Source organism: Canis aureus, chromosome 13 (assembly GCF_053574225.1).
Source record: "Canis aureus isolate CA01 chromosome 13, VMU_Caureus_v.1.0, whole genome shotgun sequence".
Classification (NCBI taxonomy): domain Eukaryota; kingdom Metazoa; phylum Chordata; class Mammalia; order Carnivora; family Canidae; genus Canis; species Canis aureus.
The window spans coordinates 8649656-8670567 of NC_135623.1; the positions used below are offsets into that span (position 1 = coordinate 8649656).

At 39.0% G+C, this 20912-nt stretch overlaps 1 protein-coding gene and 2 pseudogenes across 17 annotated transcripts in view; 1 reads left to right on the top strand and 2 right to left on the bottom strand.

The window, feature by feature from the left end:
* The window catches only part of SCMH1 (Scm polycomb group protein homolog 1), a 176280-nt gene that overhangs the window by 131915 nt on the left and 23453 nt on the right, over positions 1-20912 (top strand). For 16 of the 17 annotated variants that reach the window (XM_077844496.1, XM_077844492.1, XM_077844498.1 and 13 more), the window contains 2 exons: positions 1434-1666; positions 5145-5271. The exons of the other annotated variant lie outside the window; for it this stretch is intronic. In XM_077844496.1, the coding sequence (XP_077700622.1) occupies positions 1434-1666; positions 5145-5271 (360 nt within the window). The remainder of the gene's footprint in view (positions 1-1433; positions 1667-5144; positions 5272-20912) is intronic. 17 annotated transcript variants of the gene reach the window in all.
* LOC144281780 (protein-associating with the carboxyl-terminal domain of ezrin pseudogene) lies at positions 6011-7273 on the bottom strand (annotated as a pseudogene).
* On the bottom strand, positions 7034-20211 carry LOC144281738 (protein-associating with the carboxyl-terminal domain of ezrin pseudogene; annotated as a pseudogene).

Sequence of the window (20912 nt, forward strand, 5' to 3'; positions counted from 1 at the left end):
GTGAAGTAGTCTCTCTAGTTCTACTCATGCAGCTTCTTTTCATGCTTATAATAAGTTCAGATTCATTTTCACCATCTGCAAAGTCCTACACGATCTTATTGCTACTTCCTTTCTAACCTGAATCCCCTCCACTCCTCTCTTTGCTCACTCAATTCTAGCTGTACTGACCTCCTTACCATTTCTCAAATACACTAACATGTTCCCATCTCAGAATCTTTGCACTTGTTATGTACCCTCTACTTGGGAGGGTTTTTTTTTTTCAGATCTTCACATGGCTTTGCCTTTATTTCATTTGGAAGTTCTGTGTAAATGTCATCTCCTCAAAGAGAACTTTCCTTACTACCCCACATAATTTTCATCATAGCTCTTACCTGGCATAATACAGTATATTTATTTGTCTGTTTTCTGTCTCCTCAACTAGGAGGTAAGCTCCACAAGAGTGGCAACTGTGTTTTGTTAACTTATAATAAGTGCTCAGTAACTATTTGTGGGATGAATTAGATCTGCTTACCTTGAAGTATTCTCGGTTTAAAGAATAGATGAATGGTTGGAGTAAAATTGAAAGTACTCTAACATAAATGTCTCCAGAATGCTTTGGGGGTAGAGTGGTACTGACTTATTTGGGGAATAATCAGACAAGACCTCAGTAAGGAGGTGGCCCTGGAACTGAGTGCTGGAATCTGAGTATTGATTTTTACTTGACTAGGAAGAATAGGGAACTCAACATATATGAATAAATTGGTTTTCAGAAAACAATTGAGCTAGAATATAGGGGGGGCTGTGTGTCAAGAAGTGACAACAGACATCACCAGAGAGCAAGGCAAGGGTAAAGTCACAAAAGTCCCTGGATATCAGGATAAAGAATTTGGACTTTACCTTAAAGGTAATATGGAGCAAAGATTTTTGAAGTAAGGAGAGATGCTGTCAGATGTATTTCCATGTGTTTCACTACTCCTCATTGCAATAATCGTACTAAAACTTTACGTAGATTGGTGAAGAAAATGTGTAACTTGGTTGTCAGGGCCTAGTTTCAAAATATAAGTCCTCATCCTAGTTCACTGTATAACCCGGATAAGGCATCATTTCCTCTGCTGAGCTTTGGAACTTCATTCTTAGCAGGAAGGGATTGTAGGCTTCTAAAAGTCATTCCATCTCTGAGCCTATGGTTCTGTTTATATGCTTTAACTAGATGCCTTGGGGAGAAAAATTTAATATTTTCTCTGCATCTGTCAGAAATAATTAAAACTTCCAATTCTAACCAATCTAAATTCAGTTCTCCTCTGAGATTTTCTAACATTTAGGTCAGATGCCAGGAAACTAGCTTCTTGAAATAAAACTACCCAAGCAGAAGTAGCAAGGTTTTTTTCCCCCTCTCTTTGGGATGGGAATACAGGTGGGAGGAGGGGGTGATAGAATGAGTCTTTTTCTTGCAGTTGTGATTCCAAAGAATCCCTATCCTGCATCTGATGTGAACACTGAGAAGCCCAGCATCCACAGCAGCACCAAAACTATCTTGGACCATCAACCAGGGCAGAGGGGGCGTAAACCAGGAAAGAAGCGGGGCCGGACACCCAAGCCCCTAATTCCCCACCCCATCTCTACCCCATCCAAGTCAGCTGAACCTTTGAAATTCCCAAAGAAGAGGGGTCCCAAACCTGGCAGTAAGGTAGGTAAAAATGTGGGTTTCCTAGAAAGGGATAATGGGCTTTAAAGGGATAACTCACCCATATCCATCCATCTTGGAAAGGGGCATGTCTGGCCCTATTTTCCACCTTGTGTATGCTTTTAACAGGAATCTCCTAGATTGTCATCCCTGCTTAGCTACTTATCTGGGTGTTAGTAATATCAGAGATAGGATGGTATGGATAAGAAACAAACTTTGACCTTGAAAGCTACTCACATTTGCGGGAATTCTGGTCTAATGTTTTCCCTAGATGGAAGACCCCACTCCTAATTGTTAAGCTACCCAGAGTGGATGCCCAGGCACATGAACAGAAAGAAAGAGAAAATTGACTCTATAAATGTATTTCTTTTTCTATCCCTGCCCCTTCTTTTTAAAAAGAAAGAATTATTGAATAACTTGTAAGTATCGGACTCTGTATCAGACACCATTACATACATATTACATAATGATCACAAAACCCTAGGAGATGAGTAGTGTTTATGTTATCTGATAGTTAAGAAATTTGAGACTTAGATATGTGAAAAGACTTCCCTAAGGTCACATAGCTAATAAATGGCAAAGGCGCCAGAGATGGGGCTCCAGGTGTTCTGGTTCCATGGTCACTGCTGCCCAACCATGGGTACCATGAGCACTCTCCCACATTTCCTGAAGAAGATAACAGTTATCTCTAGTGCAGGAAAAGACTACTGAGTTAAGCTTCACTGAGCACTGTAACTGCAAGTACCACCTTTTAGTCATGACCAGTTTTTCATGCATGTCTTCCTTAGGGAAACCATTGATAAGAAAATTCCTCAGCTGTTTCTCTACAGCTTCCTTTAGCATCACCTTCTCCACTCACCTCTCGTCAAGGGATTTCTTTGCAGATCCCTCCTGAACTAGACTTCCTCAATTTTAATGTGGAAATGATAGCTAGTTCTCTTTGGGCACCCCATCCTAATCTCATGAGTTCCTTCCTAAGTTTGGTTGGTTGGTTAAATGGTTGACTGATTGGTTTTGTTCTGTTTATTAACTTCAGCTGACTTCAGTTCCTCTAGAATATAAGCTGCTCAAGGTCAAGAATCTAATCTTGTTCTTCTCTTTTTCTCCTGTGGTACCTTATATCTCAGTCTCTTTGGAGATGTTCAATATGTGCAGGATGGATGATTTTAGTTATGATGTTCTAATTGGGATTATCTCTTAATTGGCTTTGAATTCTTGATATCACATCCTGATCTTTCTGTGTAACACATATGATCCTGATCTATCTACCACTAACTCCTAACCCAGGTCCTGATTCATTTTTGTCTCCACTACTCTCTTCTTATTCTTCTGCTGTGGAGAGAGACTGAAGGCTCTAAAGATTCCAAGGCCAGAAAAGCCATGCATTCGATGATGTGAAGACATTTTGAGGACATCAGATTAAAGAGGGAGAAAACTTGTAAGGTTTCAAAGACAGAACCAGAACCAAAAAGTAGAAACTCAAGCAGACAGGCTTTGTATCAACATATGAGGAATAGTTAAATCTATCCCAAACAGATGTATTGATCTGAAAAATAAAAAAAGGTGGAAAGGAAAGAGAGAAGGAAGGAGAGAGGAATAGTGATGTACCATCACTAGAGGCATTTTGTCAGGGACTGGATGACCCGTATGGGAGGGATGTTTTCAGGAAGAGGGAAGTAGGAGAGGGATGGTTGGATTAAGTGGCCTATGATTCTGTGATTGCCTCTGCTTTGCTTCCTCAAGCAGTCCTAAACATAGTAATAACCAAAGTCTCCTTTCTTTCCAACCCTCTTGAAAACAAGAATTCTCTTATCCGGTATTTTATGGGCTGGCATTTGACTCGCAAATTCTCCCTCCTATCCTTTTGCCTACTTTTATAAATGAATATGCCTTCCACTTAACCCATGACCTTTCTGTTCCTTTCTGAAGCAGAGTGGTTTCATGATGAGAGCAGAGGCTTCGAAGCCAACAAACAGGTTTATATCTCATCTCCATTTGTTACCACATGTGTGACTGTGGGAAACTTTGAATAAGGTTCTGAGCCCCAGTTTTCTCACCAATAAAGTGGATATGAGGTAATATATGAAGAGATATAATGAGTGTAAATGCACCTATCTCAAAACAGTAATGCCTTCCATCTCTCTGTTTTCTACTACTATATTTGGGCACCAGGCATTTTCCTTCAGGGACCCCATGAAATCCTACCACTAATTCCATGAAGATGAACTGCCATTTCCTTTCCTTCCTGACCCCTTGCATATTTAGACTTTTACTTTTAGCAGTATTAGAAAAAAAAAATAAGGAGGAAATGTCTATGTCCCATATATGCTTTGAATGTTTCTTAAGTGTTTGCATGCTAGCTTCCACAGACAAGGCCATCTTATATATGCCCGTTGTCACTGGTACTATTGCTTTATATAATACACTCCTAGAAGGCAGACAGATTTATATACCTCCCAGCAGTGGACCCTACATAGGACATTTAGTAAAAAAGGGATTTCTGGATCTCAGTGATGATTATGTTTTTCTTGCACTCATAACGGCTTTTAGAAAACTTATTTCTTGAAAGGAACCTTCTGGGATCTTATTCCCCTAGAGACTGCCCCGAACAGCATAGAGAAGATATTAGATTTTTCTCGAATCATTTTCATTACTTCCCCCATTATTGGGTTTCTGTACTGTGTGCTTCATTGAAAATATTTATTGAGACTTATTATATGGCAGTTGCTGTGCTAGAAATAGTACTCAGACTCAGAACCTCAAGGAGCTCCAGGCTAACAGAGGACACCAGTGTCTAAATATATATGACAATACATTGTGACAGATTCAACACAAAGTACAGAGGTAGCACAAAAGAGACAGTAGAAGAAATCTAGAAATATTTCCTGGAAAAACATATATTTATGAAGTAAAAAAAAGAAAGAAGGGGCATTCCGGGAAGAAAAGACAGTTTATTACTGTAAAGGCATGGCCGAGGTAAAACCACAGGGTTTTTAGAGAAGTAATTTAGTTAGAGATTAAACCTTAGAGTATAAAGTTTAAGATTGGAAATGGCAGATGATGAGCTAGAGGTAGGCAGAAGAACGAGTTTGTAGTTAGGGGAAGGAGAAGCAAAGTACAAAATAACATCAAAGTAGACTTAAAACCTCAGCATTTTTTTTTCCCGTTTTTGCTGTTGTCTGCTCAACTGATAAAGAACCTGGAATTTCAAAGGATAGTATTGAATCTAGTATAAAAGACTGTGCATTAAGCTCCAGCTCAATAGGAGCCCAGAGTCTTATACATAAGTTTAGAAAATTTTTACTAAGCCACTACTATATGTAAAGTGCTGAGCAAGATTCTGTATGGAAAACCAAGATAAAACACAGCCCCGTCCACAGAAATATTTCCATCCCATGGGTGAATAAAGGGCTAGGAAAGAGGAATCAGAAGACAAGTTACCTGTCACGGGTAGCAAACTTCTCCCCATCCATTTTGACAGAGGAAGCCTCGGACTTTGCTGAACCCACCACCCACCTCACCAACAACCAGCACCCCCGAACCGGATACCAGCACTGTACCCCAAGATGCTGCCACCATCCCCAGCTCAGCCATGCAGGCCCCCACAGGTAAGAGCAGATCATGGGATCAGCTGCCACAAGCCCCAGGCCCCCCTATCTGTCCTTTATCTTATCTTGCACCAGCAGTTAGCCCCCCAGTTAACCTAAATCAAATCTTTAAACAGATGTTTTATCTTTGGCATTTGAAATCGTTTCAGAGAAACCTTCATCCTTTCAAAACAATGGAAGAAACTTGGATAGATATCCTGTGAACTCGGAATTGGGGAGCTGGGGTGTGGGGATAGGACGGAAGTGGAGCTAGCACCAGGAGCACCCCCATCCCACCCCACCCCGTGCCCAGTTTGTATTAATACCCATCCTTTCCAGTTCTGAGTGCTCCCTTTTTACTGATCCTTTCTAGCATTACAATAATTCTGCCATCCCTCCAATATGTGTGCAACTGCTCTGATTTTTTTTCTAGTGAAAATAGTCTTTATGGAATATTTAGAAAACAGGACTGTGGGACATGTTGCTCATTAAGAACTTTGGTACAATATAACACATGTGGGACAGTCAGTACCTGCCCAGTGCCCACAGGGCTATGCATTCGACAGCACAACTAGACACCCATTAGCTGCATAGGAAAAGCTTAGCAATTTAAAAATCATTCATATACTTTATAGATAAAATTTTTTCTGTAAGTTTTATTTCATAGTAGAGCTTACTCTTCTGACTTAAAGAAATAGCACAGAACTAAGCTAATCAGCTTGGCTTTTTGTATTTATTTTCTTTCTTTACTGGAGGAAAAACAGTAACAGTGAATTCAGCCTTTCAACAGCCACTTGTGTTTCACAGAGCTTCTAGTCAAACCCACGCAGCCTTTCCTCAGAGAAACCAGAGCTGTGAGCCTCTTCACTGCCTGGGGCTCTTAGTTGCACTCAGGGGTGCACACTGCGGGTAGCACAGAGCTCCTGCTACCGCAGAAACAAGATGCTCTGGGGGGCATTGTCTGCAGAGCCTGCTTTTGAGGTACTAGTTTCATGTGGTATTTTTTTCCCCTAAAGGAATCCTTTTTCCTATAGTGTAACTGCCACACAGTGTCATAGTTATTGTTTTCCTAGCTCAGGTCCCTTCCCCTCCCCAGCCTTCAGGCCCTCCCTCAGTAATTTGTGCTGCAGCAAAGTTTGAGGAAAATTGCATGACTGGTGAGACATCATCCTTGAGAACTTTGCTCTCAATCAGGTAAAATAAGAATAGCAGTTACAGGCTTCATTTCTGGGATCGTATCAGCAAAACAGTCCAACTCAGGATCTTGTACTGGCTTCTTTTTTACTTGAATTGGTAAACTCTCCTAAACTCAGTTCTGATGGAACCTTAGGCCTCCTTTCTTGTGACACATTTCAGTGGCTTGGTTTGATCTGGCTCATCCCCACTTTGTGCAAGACTGGTCTTTTGGTGTAAGCTTGATCTTAAAAGCTTGGACTCTTCAGTGAATGGAAGCAGAGGAGGAAATGCCTTTTGCTCCCCGAGGTAATAGGTTTTGCAGCCATGGTTCCACCTCCAGAGTATATCTCAGTGTCTTAGCTGCTGAGCTCAAAGTCATCCCGCATCTCCTCGTTAGTGAGCGAGGACTTGGCAGCGTCATAGCATTTCTGTGGGGCAGATATATACATGGACAGTTTTGTTTGCCGACCCCTTTAGCTCACTCTAATAAGGCCCCTCTTCAGCCTTTTTAGACCTTGATGGGAAGGAGTTTTCACTGTGTTCTGAGGTACTTTTTACATCTGAGATTCCATTCATGGGACATTAAGTAGGCTAAGAAAATCCACCATCAGGAAGGGTCAATAGTTTTCATAGAACTGGAAACAGTGTGTTTGAAGATATCTTTCTCCTCCTACCATCACCTCTAATCCAAGTAGACCAGCATTGCTGGGCTGTAAAGAGTAACTGCCACAATGGAATCACTGGCATCCCGCCAGCCTGGTGACACGTGTGGCAAGGTGACTTTCTTCAGGTGCTCCTGAATGAATCGCTCCATGTTGGCCTCCAGGTGGGACAGCAGCTTGTTCCACATGTGCTTCACCTCAACAGCTGGAGCAGCACGGGGCTCACCTAGGACTGGAACAGAGCCAGCAAGAGCAGGCAGGGGGTTCTGGGGTTTTTCCCTGTGCATTGTTTTTATGGGGTCAAGCAGGGGAGGAAGAAAACTCTTAAAGGCTGCTGGCTCTGCACACACCAACTGATTAAGCAGAAGAGGCACCAACCACAATGCTATTAATTCCTCTTACTAGCAGCTGAAACTTGAAGAATTCCATTTTTCTCATCTTTACTCTTCAATGTTAAACTTTTCAAGAAATCCACAACTTCTAGAAAATCATTCTTGAAGAAGTCATGGGACAGTTACGTGAGAGCACTGGCTGACATTTTAGGATGGGATTCCACAAAGTCTGTTGAAAGCTGGAGAGAACGTCCACCAACACTGAAATCCAGAGCTACAGTTCATTTCCAGTGAGAGCCTTCACCTTCTTTTCAGGATGATGAGGGCAAAAACCAGTCTGTAAAATCCCAAACAAAACTCTGGCTAATTTTTCTTTTAAGTCCTCGATAGTGGCAAACCTTGGTACTGTGAGAGTGAACTTGATTTTGGAGACCAGCCAGTGAACATTTGATTCAGAGCAGTGTGGTGGCTGCAGTGGGCAGGTAGTAAACCAGGGTTATGTATATCTGTTTCCATTTCATAAACCAGCCATCTATGAAGGTAACTTTAGAAGAGCTACACCGCTGGAATCCCAATGGGATTACTGTAAAGAACAAGACTCATTTCTTACGTTGTAAAGAGACATGTGAAACCTCACTCTGGTTATTCTGTAGATCCTCCACCTTCTTTAAGCAATTGGAATGATCTCCAGGGAAGTTAGCAGAGTCTTTTTCTTAGGAGTTAAGTATGTCTCCACCCAAATCCTAGAACATTTAGTTTCATGGGAAGGCCAGCTCTGGTTTCTTCTCCACATAACCTTTGGGTCCTATTACAAAATTTCTCCAAATATATTATCTGCATCTAAGCCCAGCCAGTTGTTGGGTTAGCTTCATGCAAGAGTATCATTAAATTAATGAACAGTGGCCTTTGCTCCTAAGCTCCATGGATGAGGAAGAAAAAACAGATAAACACCTTAGTAACCATACTGATTATATGTTTTCCAACCTCATGGCATGTCCCCTAGATGCTTATATATTTGCTTGGTTTATCCACATCATTCTAGATACCACTAAGGGACTTGTGCACCTTTTCAACCTTACCTAGAAGACCCACAGCAATGACTGTACCTCACTATTCCATTTAAGGGATGCAGGTTCCATTTAAATCTGACCGTCACTGAGCTGGCATCCCTTCCTCAACCTGACTCTCACAGCCTAAGAAAAGTGGGAACTTGCTTTCCATCTCTGTTTCCTGCTCCTGGACAGACTATAGCAGTTTTGACCATTCATTGTGTGGCTATCCTCTACCTGGGCCTTGGCTCATTCTGTGTGTCCTTGACATCACTTCCCTTTCTAAGCCTCAGTTTCCACACTTATGCAGTGGAAACATTAGATGAAGTTACCGTTTACAGACTCTTCAAATGTGAACAGTAAAAGCTATCATGGATTGAAAGCTATGTGCCACACTGTATCCTTTATACCTCCCTCTCATTTTTTTAACTGCACAACACTTTTTAAGAGTTAGTTTTTTTTTTTTCAGTTATATACATGCTCATAATTTAAAGGAACAATATGTTTTTAAGAATTACGACGAAAACAAAACAGACTGGTCACCTTTTCCACCTGTCATTTCTCACTAAATGCAATCACTTTTAATTCAGCTATTCTTTTATTTACCTCCAGATGTGTGAATGGCGTGTTGATATTGCTAATTGTTTTTATGCTTCAGGTATTTTTTAACTGACAACCCACTTTAGAAGTTGAAAATTTAACTCTTCTTAATCTCCTTGTCCCTTACCCACCCACACATACCTCCCTATTTTAATACCATGATATTATAATTTTGATTAGATTTCAGTATTTTGTCTTTTTTTTTTTTAAGATTTTATTTATTCATGAGAGAGAGAGAGGCAGAGACACACGCAGAGGAAGAAGCAGGCTCCATGCAGGGAGCCTGATGTGGGAATCAATCCCGGGTCTCCAGGATCATGCCCTGGGCTGAAGGTGGCACCTCTGAGCCACCCGGGACGCCCAGTATTTTGTCATTGTAATTTGTGGCATACTGTTCTCAACTGAGCCAAGTAGTGTACTATGATTACTTTTCCTTTGTTGCACATGTTTTCAGAGTAAATCTTGTTGATTTCTTTATGTGTTTATTTTGCTAGTACTAATTCAACCTTAAGCTCTCACTACTGTTTACATATCTCTTTATGTCCAAGCACTTTATATATTCTATCATTTCATACTGTCATGAAGAGTCTCTTCTGAAGCCTGCTGAGTTCCTTGACATCTTCTTTACCTCCCTTTCGTATTATTCCCAGTTTGCTACTTCCCCTGTCTTTGTTTTCCCATGTAAATCTTACATTGCATGTTTAATTTTACATGAAACCTGTTTGTTTTCTTCGATGTTCTCTTCATCCCTAGTGTTCTGCAGTCTTACCTAGGATGAGACACTGCCATGCTGGCCCTTGTGTGTGCCCATTCATTTAGTTTCTTGAAATTTTCTTAAAATCTTTCGTCAGGGATTTTCTCCTTCTTCTTTGTCTCTCTGTACTCCTCCTGACACACATTGTTCATGATGTTGAACCTCTTGAACCTGTCCTATAATATTCTTAACCCTCTTTAATCTTCTCCTTATTCTCTTTGACTTTTTGCTCAACTTTTTTCAAAGCTTTCCTCAACTCTATCTTCCAAATTTTGTATTGAGTTTCTCATGTCTAGCATCTTACTTTTAAGTATCATTATTCATTACTCTAGTGGCATTTTCCAATGGGTGTTTGGTGGGAAACCAGTCCTGCAAAATGATTGCATAAAAGAATTTTACATACATTTAGGATATTTGTCACATATATTTAGGAAAGGCTTATGCTCTACTTCCCCACTCTTGGATATTTGCATCTGCTAGCTCTTTTTTGTTTTCTGAATTTTTACTAGACTGTTTTTTCAGGTTCACAGCAAAATTGAGCAGAAGGTCCAGAGATTTTCCATATACCCCTGTCTCCACACATGCATAGGCTTCTCCATTATCAACATCCCTTACCAGGGTAGTAACTACATTTGTTTCAAGTGATGAACCTCCATTGAAACATCATTATCATTCAAGATCCATAGCTTACACTACGGTTCTCTCTTGGGGTTGTACATTCTATGGGTTTTCACAAATGTATAATGATATGTATCCACAATTCTAGGATCATACAAAATAGTTTACCTGCCCTAAAAATCCCCCATGCTATGCCTATTCATCCCTCCTTGCCCCCTAACTCCTGGCAACCACTCATCTTTTTACTGTCTCTATAATTTTTCCTTTTTCAGAATGTCATAAAGTTGAAACCATGCAGTATGTATAGCCTTTTCACCTAGTAATATGCATTTACATTTTCTTCATGTCTTTTTCATGGTTCATTTCTTTTTAGGGCTGAATAATATACCATCGTCTGGCTATACCACAGTTCATCTATTCACCTACTGAAGGACATCTTGGTTCCTTCCAAGTTTGAGTAATTATGAATTAAGTGGCTATAAACATTCATGTGCAGGTTTCTCTGTGGACATAAATCTTAAATTCCTTTGGATAAATACCAAGGAATAAGATTTCTGGATCATATGGTAAGAGTGTGTTTGGTTTTGCAAGGTACTGCCAAACTGTCTTTTCCAAAGTGGCTGGACCATTTTGCACTCCCATAAGCAATGAATGAGAGTTCCTTTTTTCACATCCTCGCCAGCATTTGGTGGTATTAGTGTTCTGGATTTTGGCTGTTCTAATAGATGTGTGGTCGTATTTCATTGTTTTAATTTGCATCTCCCTAATGACATACAGGGGAGAGCATCTTGTTATATGTTTATTTGCTATTTGTGTATCTTTTTTGGCAAGGTATCTGTTTAACAGCATTGACCCAATTTTTAATTGGGTTGTTCATTTTCTTATCATTGAGGGTTTTTTAAATTCTTTGTATATTTTGGAAAACAGTTCTTTATCCGGAGTGCCTTTTAAAGATATTTCTTCCCACTCTATGGCTTTTCTTCTCATTATCTTGATTGTCTTTCACAGAGCAGAATATTTTCATTTTAATGAATCCAGCTTATCAGTTATTTCTTTGGTGGTGTATCTAAAAAGTCACTGCCATACGCAAGGTCATTTCATTTTTCTCCTAGTTTATTTTCTAGGAGTCTTATAGTTTTGAATTTTACATTTAGGTCTGTAAACTATTTTGAGTTAATTTTTGTGAAAGTTGTGTATACGGCAGTCCCGGTGGCGCAGTGGTTTAACGCCACCTGCAGCCCAGGGAGTGATCCTGGAGACCCAGGATCAAGTCCCATGTCAGGCTCTCTGTATGATGCCTGCTTTTCCCTCTGCCTGTGTCTCTGCCTCTCTCTCTCTCTCTCTCTCTCTCTGTCTCTATGAATAAATAAATAAAATCTTAAAAAAAAAAGTTGTGTATAGTCTATATCTAAGTCTCTTTTTTGCATGTGGCTGTCCAGTTGTTTAGCACTTGTTGAAATGACTACGTTTTTCTTTATTATATTGCCTTTTTTCCTTTGTCAAAAATCAGTTAACTATATTTATGTGGGACTATTTCTTAGCTTTCTATCTGTGCCACTGATCTATTTGTCTATTCTTTCACACTATCTTGACTACTATAGCTTTATAGTGAGTCTTGAAGTTGGGTAGTATCAGCCCTCCAGACTTGTTCTTCTCCTTCAAAATTGTGTTGACTATTTAGAGGTTTTTTTGCCTTTCCATATAAACTTTATAATCAGTTTGTCAGTAGCCATAAAATAACCTGCTGGGATTTCAGTTGAAGTTGCATTGAATCTGTAGATTAAATTGGAAAAAACTGACATCTTAACAATATTGAGTCTTCCCGTCCATGAACATAGGATCTCTCTCCATTTATTTCATTTTCTCTTCTTTTATATTTTATTTTATTTTATCATGATAAGTGTATTCTTTAATCCCCATCACCTATTTCACCCATCCCCCCACCGACCTCCCCTCTGGTAACCAAACCGTTTGTTCTCTATAGTTAATAGTCTATATTTAGTCTGTATTATAATATTAATTATAGTATTAACTGTATTAAGAGCTTTTTATTATTATTATTTCATTCACCAGAGTTTTTAGTTCTCCTTTTTTGAAAATATTTTATTTATTTGAGAGACAGAATGAGAGAGAGCATGAGCAGGGAGAGAGGCAGATAGAGAAGGAGAGGCAGACTCTCTGCTGAGCAGGGAACCCAATGCTGGGCTCAATCCCTGGGATCATGACCTGAGCCAAAGGCAGATACTTAACTGACTGAGTCACCCAAGTGCCCCTGTAGTTCTCCTTATATAAGTCCTGTACATATTTTGTTAGATTTATACCTAAGTATTTCATTTTTAGAAGTACTAATGTAAATGGTATTGTGTTTTTAACTTCAAATTTCATTTGCTCCTTACTGTTATATAGGAAAGCAATTGACTTTTATGTATTAACCTTGTATCCTACAACCTTATTGTAATTGCTTATTAATTCCAGAATTTTTTTATCAATTTTTTCATATTCTCTACATAGACATTTCTGTCATCTGTGAACAGAGATAGTTTTATTTCTTCTTTCCCAATCTGTATACCTTCCTAATGTGTTTCCTTATCTTATTACATTAGTAAGAACTTCCAATACAATGATCAAAAGTTGTGACTTGACACCAGGGTGGCTCAGTCAGTTAAGCATCCAACTGTTGATTTCAGCTCAGGTCATGATCTCAGGGTCATGAGATTGAGCCCTGCATCAGGCTCCATGCTCAGTATGGAGTCTGCTTGAGATTCCCCCCACCCCTTTGCTCCCCCTGACCTCCTGCTCACTCTCTCTGTCTAAAATAAGTAAAATCTTTTTTAAAAGAGAGAAGTTATGGTTAGAAGGAACATGCTTACCCTGTTCCCGATCTTAGTGGGAAAGTTTCTAGTTTCCTACCATTAAGTGTGTTAGCTGAAGTTTTTTTCTAGATATTTATCAAGCTGAGGAAGTTCTCCTATATTCCTAGTTTGCTGAGAGTTTTTAATCATAAATGGGTCTTGGATTTTGTCAGAGGTTTTTTGTCATCTATTAATATGATTATGTGATAGTTCTTCTCTAGCCTGCTCATGTGACAGATTACATTAATCGATTTTTAACTGTTTTGAACCAGCTTTGCACACCTGGGATAAATTTCATTTGGTTGTAATGTATAATTCTTTTTATATATTGTTGGATTCGATTTGCTAATAATTTTGCTGAAAATTTTTGCATCTGTGTTTATGAGAGACATTGATCTTTAATTTTCTTGTAATGTTTTTGTCTGGTTTTGGTATTAGGATAATGCCAGCCTCCTAGAATGAGTTAAGAAGTATTCTCTCTGCTTCTATTTTCTAAGAGACTCTAGATAACTGGTAAAATGTATTTCTTAAATGCTTGGTAGAATTCACCAGTGAATCCATCTGAGTCTGGTGCTTTCTATTTTGGAAGGTTAATTATTGATTCAATATGTTTAATAGATATAGGCCTATTCAGATTATCTTTTTCTTCTTTATGAGTTTTGAGAGATTGTGGATTTCATGGATTGGTCCATTTCATCTAGATTATCATATTTGTGGGCCTAGAATTATTCATAGTATTCCTGTGTTACCCTTTTAATGACCATGGATCCATAGTGGTGTCCTCTCTTTTATATCTGATATTAGTAATTTGTGTCATCTTTTTAAGAAATTAGTCTAAAGGGTTATTGATGTTAATCTTTTCAAAGAACCAGCTTTTGGTTTCATTGATATTTTTATTCTTTTTTTAAATTTTTATTTATTTATGATAGTCACATAGAGAGAGAGAGAGAGAGAGGCAGAGACACAGGCAGAGGGAAAAGCAGGCTCCATGCACCGGGAGCCCAACGTGGGATTCGATCCCCGGTCTCCAGGATCACGCCCTTGGCCAAAGGCAGGCGCTAAACCGCTGCGCCACCCAGGGATCCTGATATTTTTATTCTTCTATAGATTTCCAATTTCAAAAAAAAAAAAAAAAAAAAAAAGATTTCCAATTTCAGTGTCACTGATTTCTGCTCTAATTTTTATTATTTCTTTTCTTATGCTTACTTTAGTTTTAATTTGCTCTTTTTTCTAGTGTTCTAAAGTAGAAGCTTAGATTGTTGATTTCAGATCTTTCTTCTTTTCTAACACATACAGTGCTATATATTTCCTCCCATCCATGGCTTTTGCTGCATTCCAGAAATTTTGTGTTTTTATTTTCATTTAGTTCAAAATATACTTAAATTTCTCTGGAGATTTATTCTTTGACCCATGTGTTATTTATAAATATGTTGTTTAACCTCCAAGTATTGGGGGGATTTTCCACCTGTCTTTCTGTTACAGGTGATTTTTTTGTTTAATTCCATTGTGGTCTAAGAGCAAATATTGTACAATTTCTGTTCTTTTAAATTTGTTAAGATATGTTTTATAGCCCAGTATATGGTTCATCTTCATGATGTTTCATATGAGCTTGAGAAGAATATGTGTTCTGTTGTTGTTGAGTAAAGTATCCTATAGATATTGGTTATATCCAGTTGATTGATGGTAGGATTGTGTTCTTCAATGTCCTCAGCGATTTTCTGCCTGCTGGATCTGTCCATTTCTGAGAGGGATGATGACGTCTCCAATTATAATAGTAGATCCATCTGTCTATCCTTAGAGTTCTATTTTTACCTTTCATATTTTGATGGTCCTTTGTTAGTTGCATATAAGGTAAGAATTGATATATCTCCTTAGATAAATGACCTCTATATCATTTATGTAATGTTTCTCTTTATCTGCAGTAACTTTCCTTGCTCTGAAGTTTACTCCATCTCAAATTAATATAACTATCCCCACTTTCTTTTGATTAGTGTTAGCATAGTATATCCTTCTCTACCTCTTTACTTTTAATCTATATGTCTCTTTATATTTAAAGTGGATTTCTTGTAGGCAACATATAGTTGGTTCTTGTTTTTTGGTCCACTTTCAGAATCTCTGTTTTTAATTGGTGTAGTTAGGACATTGGTATTTAAAATGATTATTGGGGCACCTGGGTGGCTCAGGCACTTAAGTGTCTGATTCTTGGTTTCTGTTCAGGTCATGATCTCATGGGCCATGGGATTGAGCCTCACATTAGACTCTGAGCACAGTGCCGGGTCTGCTTGAAAGATTCTCTCCTCTGCCCCTCCCCTTGCTTGCTTGTGCTTACTTGCTCGCTCTCTCTCTCTCTCTTTCTCTCTCAAATAAAGAAATCTTTTTTAAAAAAGGGATTATTGCTATAGTTGGTTAAATAGCTTCCATATTTGTTGAGTTTTCTATTTGTTGTCTTTATTCTTTTTTTTTAATTTTATTTATTTATTCATGAGAGACACAGACAAAGAGAGAGGCAGAGACACAGGCCGAGAGAGAAGCAGAATCCATGCAGGGAGCCTGTTGTGGGACTCGATCTGAGGACTCCAGGATCACGCCCTGGGCCAAAGGCAGGCACTTAACCACTAAGCCACCCAGGCATCACAGTGTTGTCTTTATTCTTTATGTCTATTTTTGTCTTCCACTTTTCTCTACCTTTTTCTTTTAGATTTTAGTTATTTATTTGAGAGAGAACACAAGCAGGGTAAGGGGCAGAGGAAGAAGCAGACTCCCCACTGAGCGGGGAGCCCAGTGCATGGTTTGATACCAAGACTCTGGAATCATGACCTGAGCCTAAGGCAGATGCTTAACTGACTGAGCCATCCAGGAGCCCCTTTTTCTCTTGTCTTTGGTGGTTTTAATTGAGCATTTTATAGGAGTCCAATTTTTCTCCTTTTTAGTATATGTTATACTTCTTTTTTATTTTTTAGTGATTACCTTAGAGTTTACAATATACATTCATAACTAATCCAAGTCTACTTTCAAACAGCACTGTACCACATCACAGATATAACAAATAATCCTAATTCCCCCTTTCCATCCCTTGTATGATTGCTGTCATTCATTTTACTTATACATAAGTATAAATAAGCATATACACACACATAAGCATACACAAATACATTTGTTGTTATTTTTATTTTGAAGAAACTGTTATCTGTCAGACCAGTTAAGAATAATAAAATTAAGTTTCTTTTTTGCTTTCATCTATTCCTTCTCTAGTGCTTGCTTTCTTTATGTAGATTTGAGTTTCTGATCTGTATTATTTTCCTTCCCTCTAAGGAGTCCCTTGAACCTTTCTTCCAAGGTAACCTATTAGCAGCAAACTCCCTCTTTTTTTTTTTTTTTTTGGTCTGAGAAAGTATTTCTCCTCCACTTTTGAAGGATAATTTCACAAGGTACAGAATTCTAGGTTGGTTTTCCCTCAACACTTATACCACAGTATTTCCCTGTGGTCTTTTCCTGCTCACATGGTTTCTAAGGATGTTAATTTTTATTGTTGCTCATAAGGGGGCTTTCACCTCTGGTTTCTTTCAAGATTTTGTTTTTAATTTTTGATTTTTTGCATTTTTATATACTATGCCTTATTGTAGGTGGTTTCTTGGTATTTTTCATGCTTGGTATTCTCTGATCTTCCTGAATCTGTGATTTGGTGTCTGATACTAATTTGGGGAAATTCTGTCATTTGTCTTCAAAAATGTCTTTTGTTCCTTTCTTCTGCTGGTATTCCTACTGTGTGTATATTATACCTTTTGTAGTGTTTCCATAATTCCTAGATAGTCTCTTGGGTTGTTTTGTTTTGCAGTCTTTTTTCTCTTTCCTTTTTTAGTTTGGCAAATCTCTATTGAAATACCATCAAGCCTGGTGATTCTTTTCTTGTCCATGCCCCCTAATGAGTCTACTAATGAGCCCATCAAAGGCATTCATTTCTGGGGCACCTGGGTGGCTCAGTGGTTGAGCATCTGCCTTTGGCTCAGGTTGTGATCCTGGGGTCCAGGGATTGAGTCTCACATCAGGCTCCTTGCAGGGAGCCTGCTCCTTCCTCTGCCTGTATCTCTCATGAATAAATAAATAAAATCTTTTTTTAAAAAGGCATTCATTTCTATTATAGTATTTTTTATCCCTAGCATTTCTTTTTGAGTCTCTCTCAGAATTTCCATCTTTCTGCTTACACTGCACATCTGTTTTTCATGCTGTCTACTTTATCCATTAGAGCCCTTAGCATATTCATCATAGTTTTAAATTTCCAATCTAATACTTACAGCATCCCTGCTATGTCTGAGTCTAGTTCTTATGATTTCTAGTCTAAGACTAGTTTCTTATGCTTGTGCTTTATCTCTTAAAACTGCAGTTTTTGTCCTGTAGTATACCTTGTAATTTTACTCTTGATAGCCAGACATAAAGTAGTAGGTAAAAGGAATTGTTGTAAATAGGCTTTAGTAATATGATGATAAGGTGCTGAGGGAGAAAGTATTCTATAGTCCTGTGATTAGGTCTCAGTCTTTTAGGGGGCCCATGCTGTGAACTTCACCAGTATTTCTTATCGTCCCTTGCCCTTAGATGGGACAGGATGACTAGAGAGGGCTGGAATTGGGTATTTCCCTTCTCCTAGTTAGGTTAGGCTCTGACCAAATCCTGGCAGGGCAAGCTCTAGTAAAATAATTTTTCCGGAGGGCAGGCCTTGTTAAGAAGAGTAGAACACTCTAGCATGTTTTTAAATGGTTCCTTTTCCATGCCCAATGCTTTTCCATGCCCAATGCATGAGGGGATTTTCTCCAATATTCACTATGAGAATGTTAGTTGATCTCCTGAAGTAAAACTCTTAGAAAAGTATGGGACATCCCCACCCCCGCCCTGAGTGGGTCCCCCTGGAGTCTTTAACTCTTAGACTCGTCCACACTAAACTTCCAGCAATTGGTCAGTTACAGTTTAGATTTTCCTACCTTGGCACTGGTTACTGTGGAGGTTTCTGCTTGGCAAAATGTGATTTTCTGTACTCACCTATCTCTCCAAACTTGGGTGGCTGCAGTTTATCCTGTAACCTCACTCCTCTGATGGATCTAAAAAGGATTGTTAATCTTTTCATTTATTCAGCTTTTCATTTGTTGTTAGGATGGAGTGGCCACTTCCAAGCTCCTTATATACTGAATCCTTCTCCAATTTTTTTATAACCTCTAATTTCATGGGCACAGCACAAAACCAAAACATGACAGTTATAAATATCTTTACAACCTTAAGATAGGGAAAGAATTTCAAAACAAAAAAAAAAAAGAATTTCAAAACAAGACAAAAGCATGACCCATAAAAGAAAGGTATATAACCTTTCATATACCAAAAAGAGTAATATCAATATATTCAACTGTATTAAAATTAAGACAGTTCATCTCTCTTCCACATGGCATCATTGGGGTGGCTCAGCTGGGGCCAGAGGATCCAGTTCCAAGAAGGTTCGTTCACATGGCTAGCAAAACTGGTGCTGGTTCCTCTACACAGACCTCTCTAAAAGGTAGCTTGTGCTTCCTCATACCATGGTGGCTGCATTCCAAGAGCAAGTGTCCCAGGAGACAGGAAGTGGAGGCTTCCATTTAAGACTTAAGCCCCAAAATTAGTATAGTGTCATTTTCACCATATTCTACTTACTTAAGCAGTCGTAGAGTTCAGATTCAAGAGAAGAATAGACCGTACTCTTCTATGAGAAGAGGGTCAAAGAATTATGGACCATATTTTTAAATCCCTTCACTCTACTCTCTGGACATAAATTATTTACATTTTGCCTGCTTGGGAAATTTATTCTTCTTGCAAGATTCTCCATTTAAAGTTCCATCCCTTTACAACATCAGGCTCTGGATCTAGGATCTCATCAGCTATATCAGATCCAGTTGCAAATGAAACCTCTCAGGTGCAATTCTCAAGTTTAGTAGCTCCTTGAGTGTACTTGTTCTCAATCTGAAGATCTGTGAACTAAAGAAAAATGTTGTCCACTCCCCACAGGTATAGGATAACTTACAGGTATACCCATTCAAAAGGGAACAGTCACTGGCTTGTAGAAATTCTGAAATCCAGCTGGGCACATGTTGCCAGTTCCTTAATTAGATCCAATACTACTTTCCTGGGGTTTTCCATGGGTCTTAGTTTTGTCTTCTGAATCATCCCTCCTTTTCCATAAGAAAACTAAGGTTGCTTTCTTGGTCTTCATCCCATCTGGAAAAGGTTTGGGTCTAAAGGATTCTTTCATTTTGTACCATTTCTGTCCCTTTTAATCTGAGCTGACAGTGTTTATGAATGATTCTCTTAGAAACTTGAGGGGTTTTCTGTGACTACCATTGAGATTTCCTTCATTAGACAAAAATCACAACCTTGAATCTTTTAAAGGTAAGCCCTTCCCTACTTTGGGCTTCCAGTATGGCTGCTAGGAGACAATGCCTTTAAGATTCTTAAAAACTTACCGTTTAAGGGAAAGAATCTGCAAAGCTGACCCTTAAGATTCATGGAGGGCCTTTTGGTCAGAAGGAATCTATGAAGCATAGTCTTAAGTCATTCTAGCCCCTTAATAAATTATTTTATTGCCCCACTCTGTATTTGATCCTTTCTTAATTTAGAATTGTTTGTCTTCTGGAAGGACTAGAAATGAGAAGCACTTTTATTTGTGGAATCTATGAGTCCTGGGCTTTTTTATTTTTTATGTTTTTTTTTAAACTCATCTCTCTCATTTTGCATTTTTATCATAGGCAGTAAGAAGCCACCTGGCACTTTAATTACTTCGTCTGGAAATCTCTATCTACTTCACTGAGTCCACCGGGTACACTTACTTCCTGGTTCCACGTTACTGCAGGTGACAGTGTTGTCAAACTCTGCATCACTACCTTGCAAGTGTCTCCCATCCTTCATCTTCCAATAAGATTTTCCTCACTTGCCTTAAGTGCTCACTGGCAGCCTCCTCAAAACCTTGTAGGCTTCCACTCTCAAGTTTCTAAAAGAAGCCTTCTGGTAAAAGCATTATCAGGGACAGAGACAGTACAAAACAAAAAAGAATCCTTTGATTCTGCCACATTCTACAGGCTTCTACTTCAGCCCTTTATGCTTTCACTCCTACCCTTTTCATGGCCCTGTATTGCTGCTTTCTGCTTCCCAGTCCCAAAGCCAAAGCCATGTGTGTTATGCTTTTATTACTGCAGCACCCTATTTCTGGTACCACAGTCCCTTCCACTAATCCTTTGCTACACAGCAAACTACCACCAATTGTGTCTGCTCTACACAGTGTCAGCTGACATGGTTGACAAGGATTGGAGGACCCACTTCCACCAAGTGGCTAACAAGTCACTTGTAGCTATGGATTTCACTCCATGTGGACTTTGCCACAAGGTGGTGGGTTCTACTCACACATGGTAGTTGGGTTCTAAGAGTGAATGTCCCAAGAAAGCGGAAAGTTGTTTTGTGGGGAGGGCCACATTTTTAAAGGTTTTATAGTTTAGGAGCACCTGGGTGGCTCTGTCAGTTAAGCATCTGCCTTCGGCCCGGATCATGATCTCAGGGTCGTGGGATCAAGCCCAGTTTCAGACTCTGGCTGCTGGAGATTCTCTCTCTCCCTC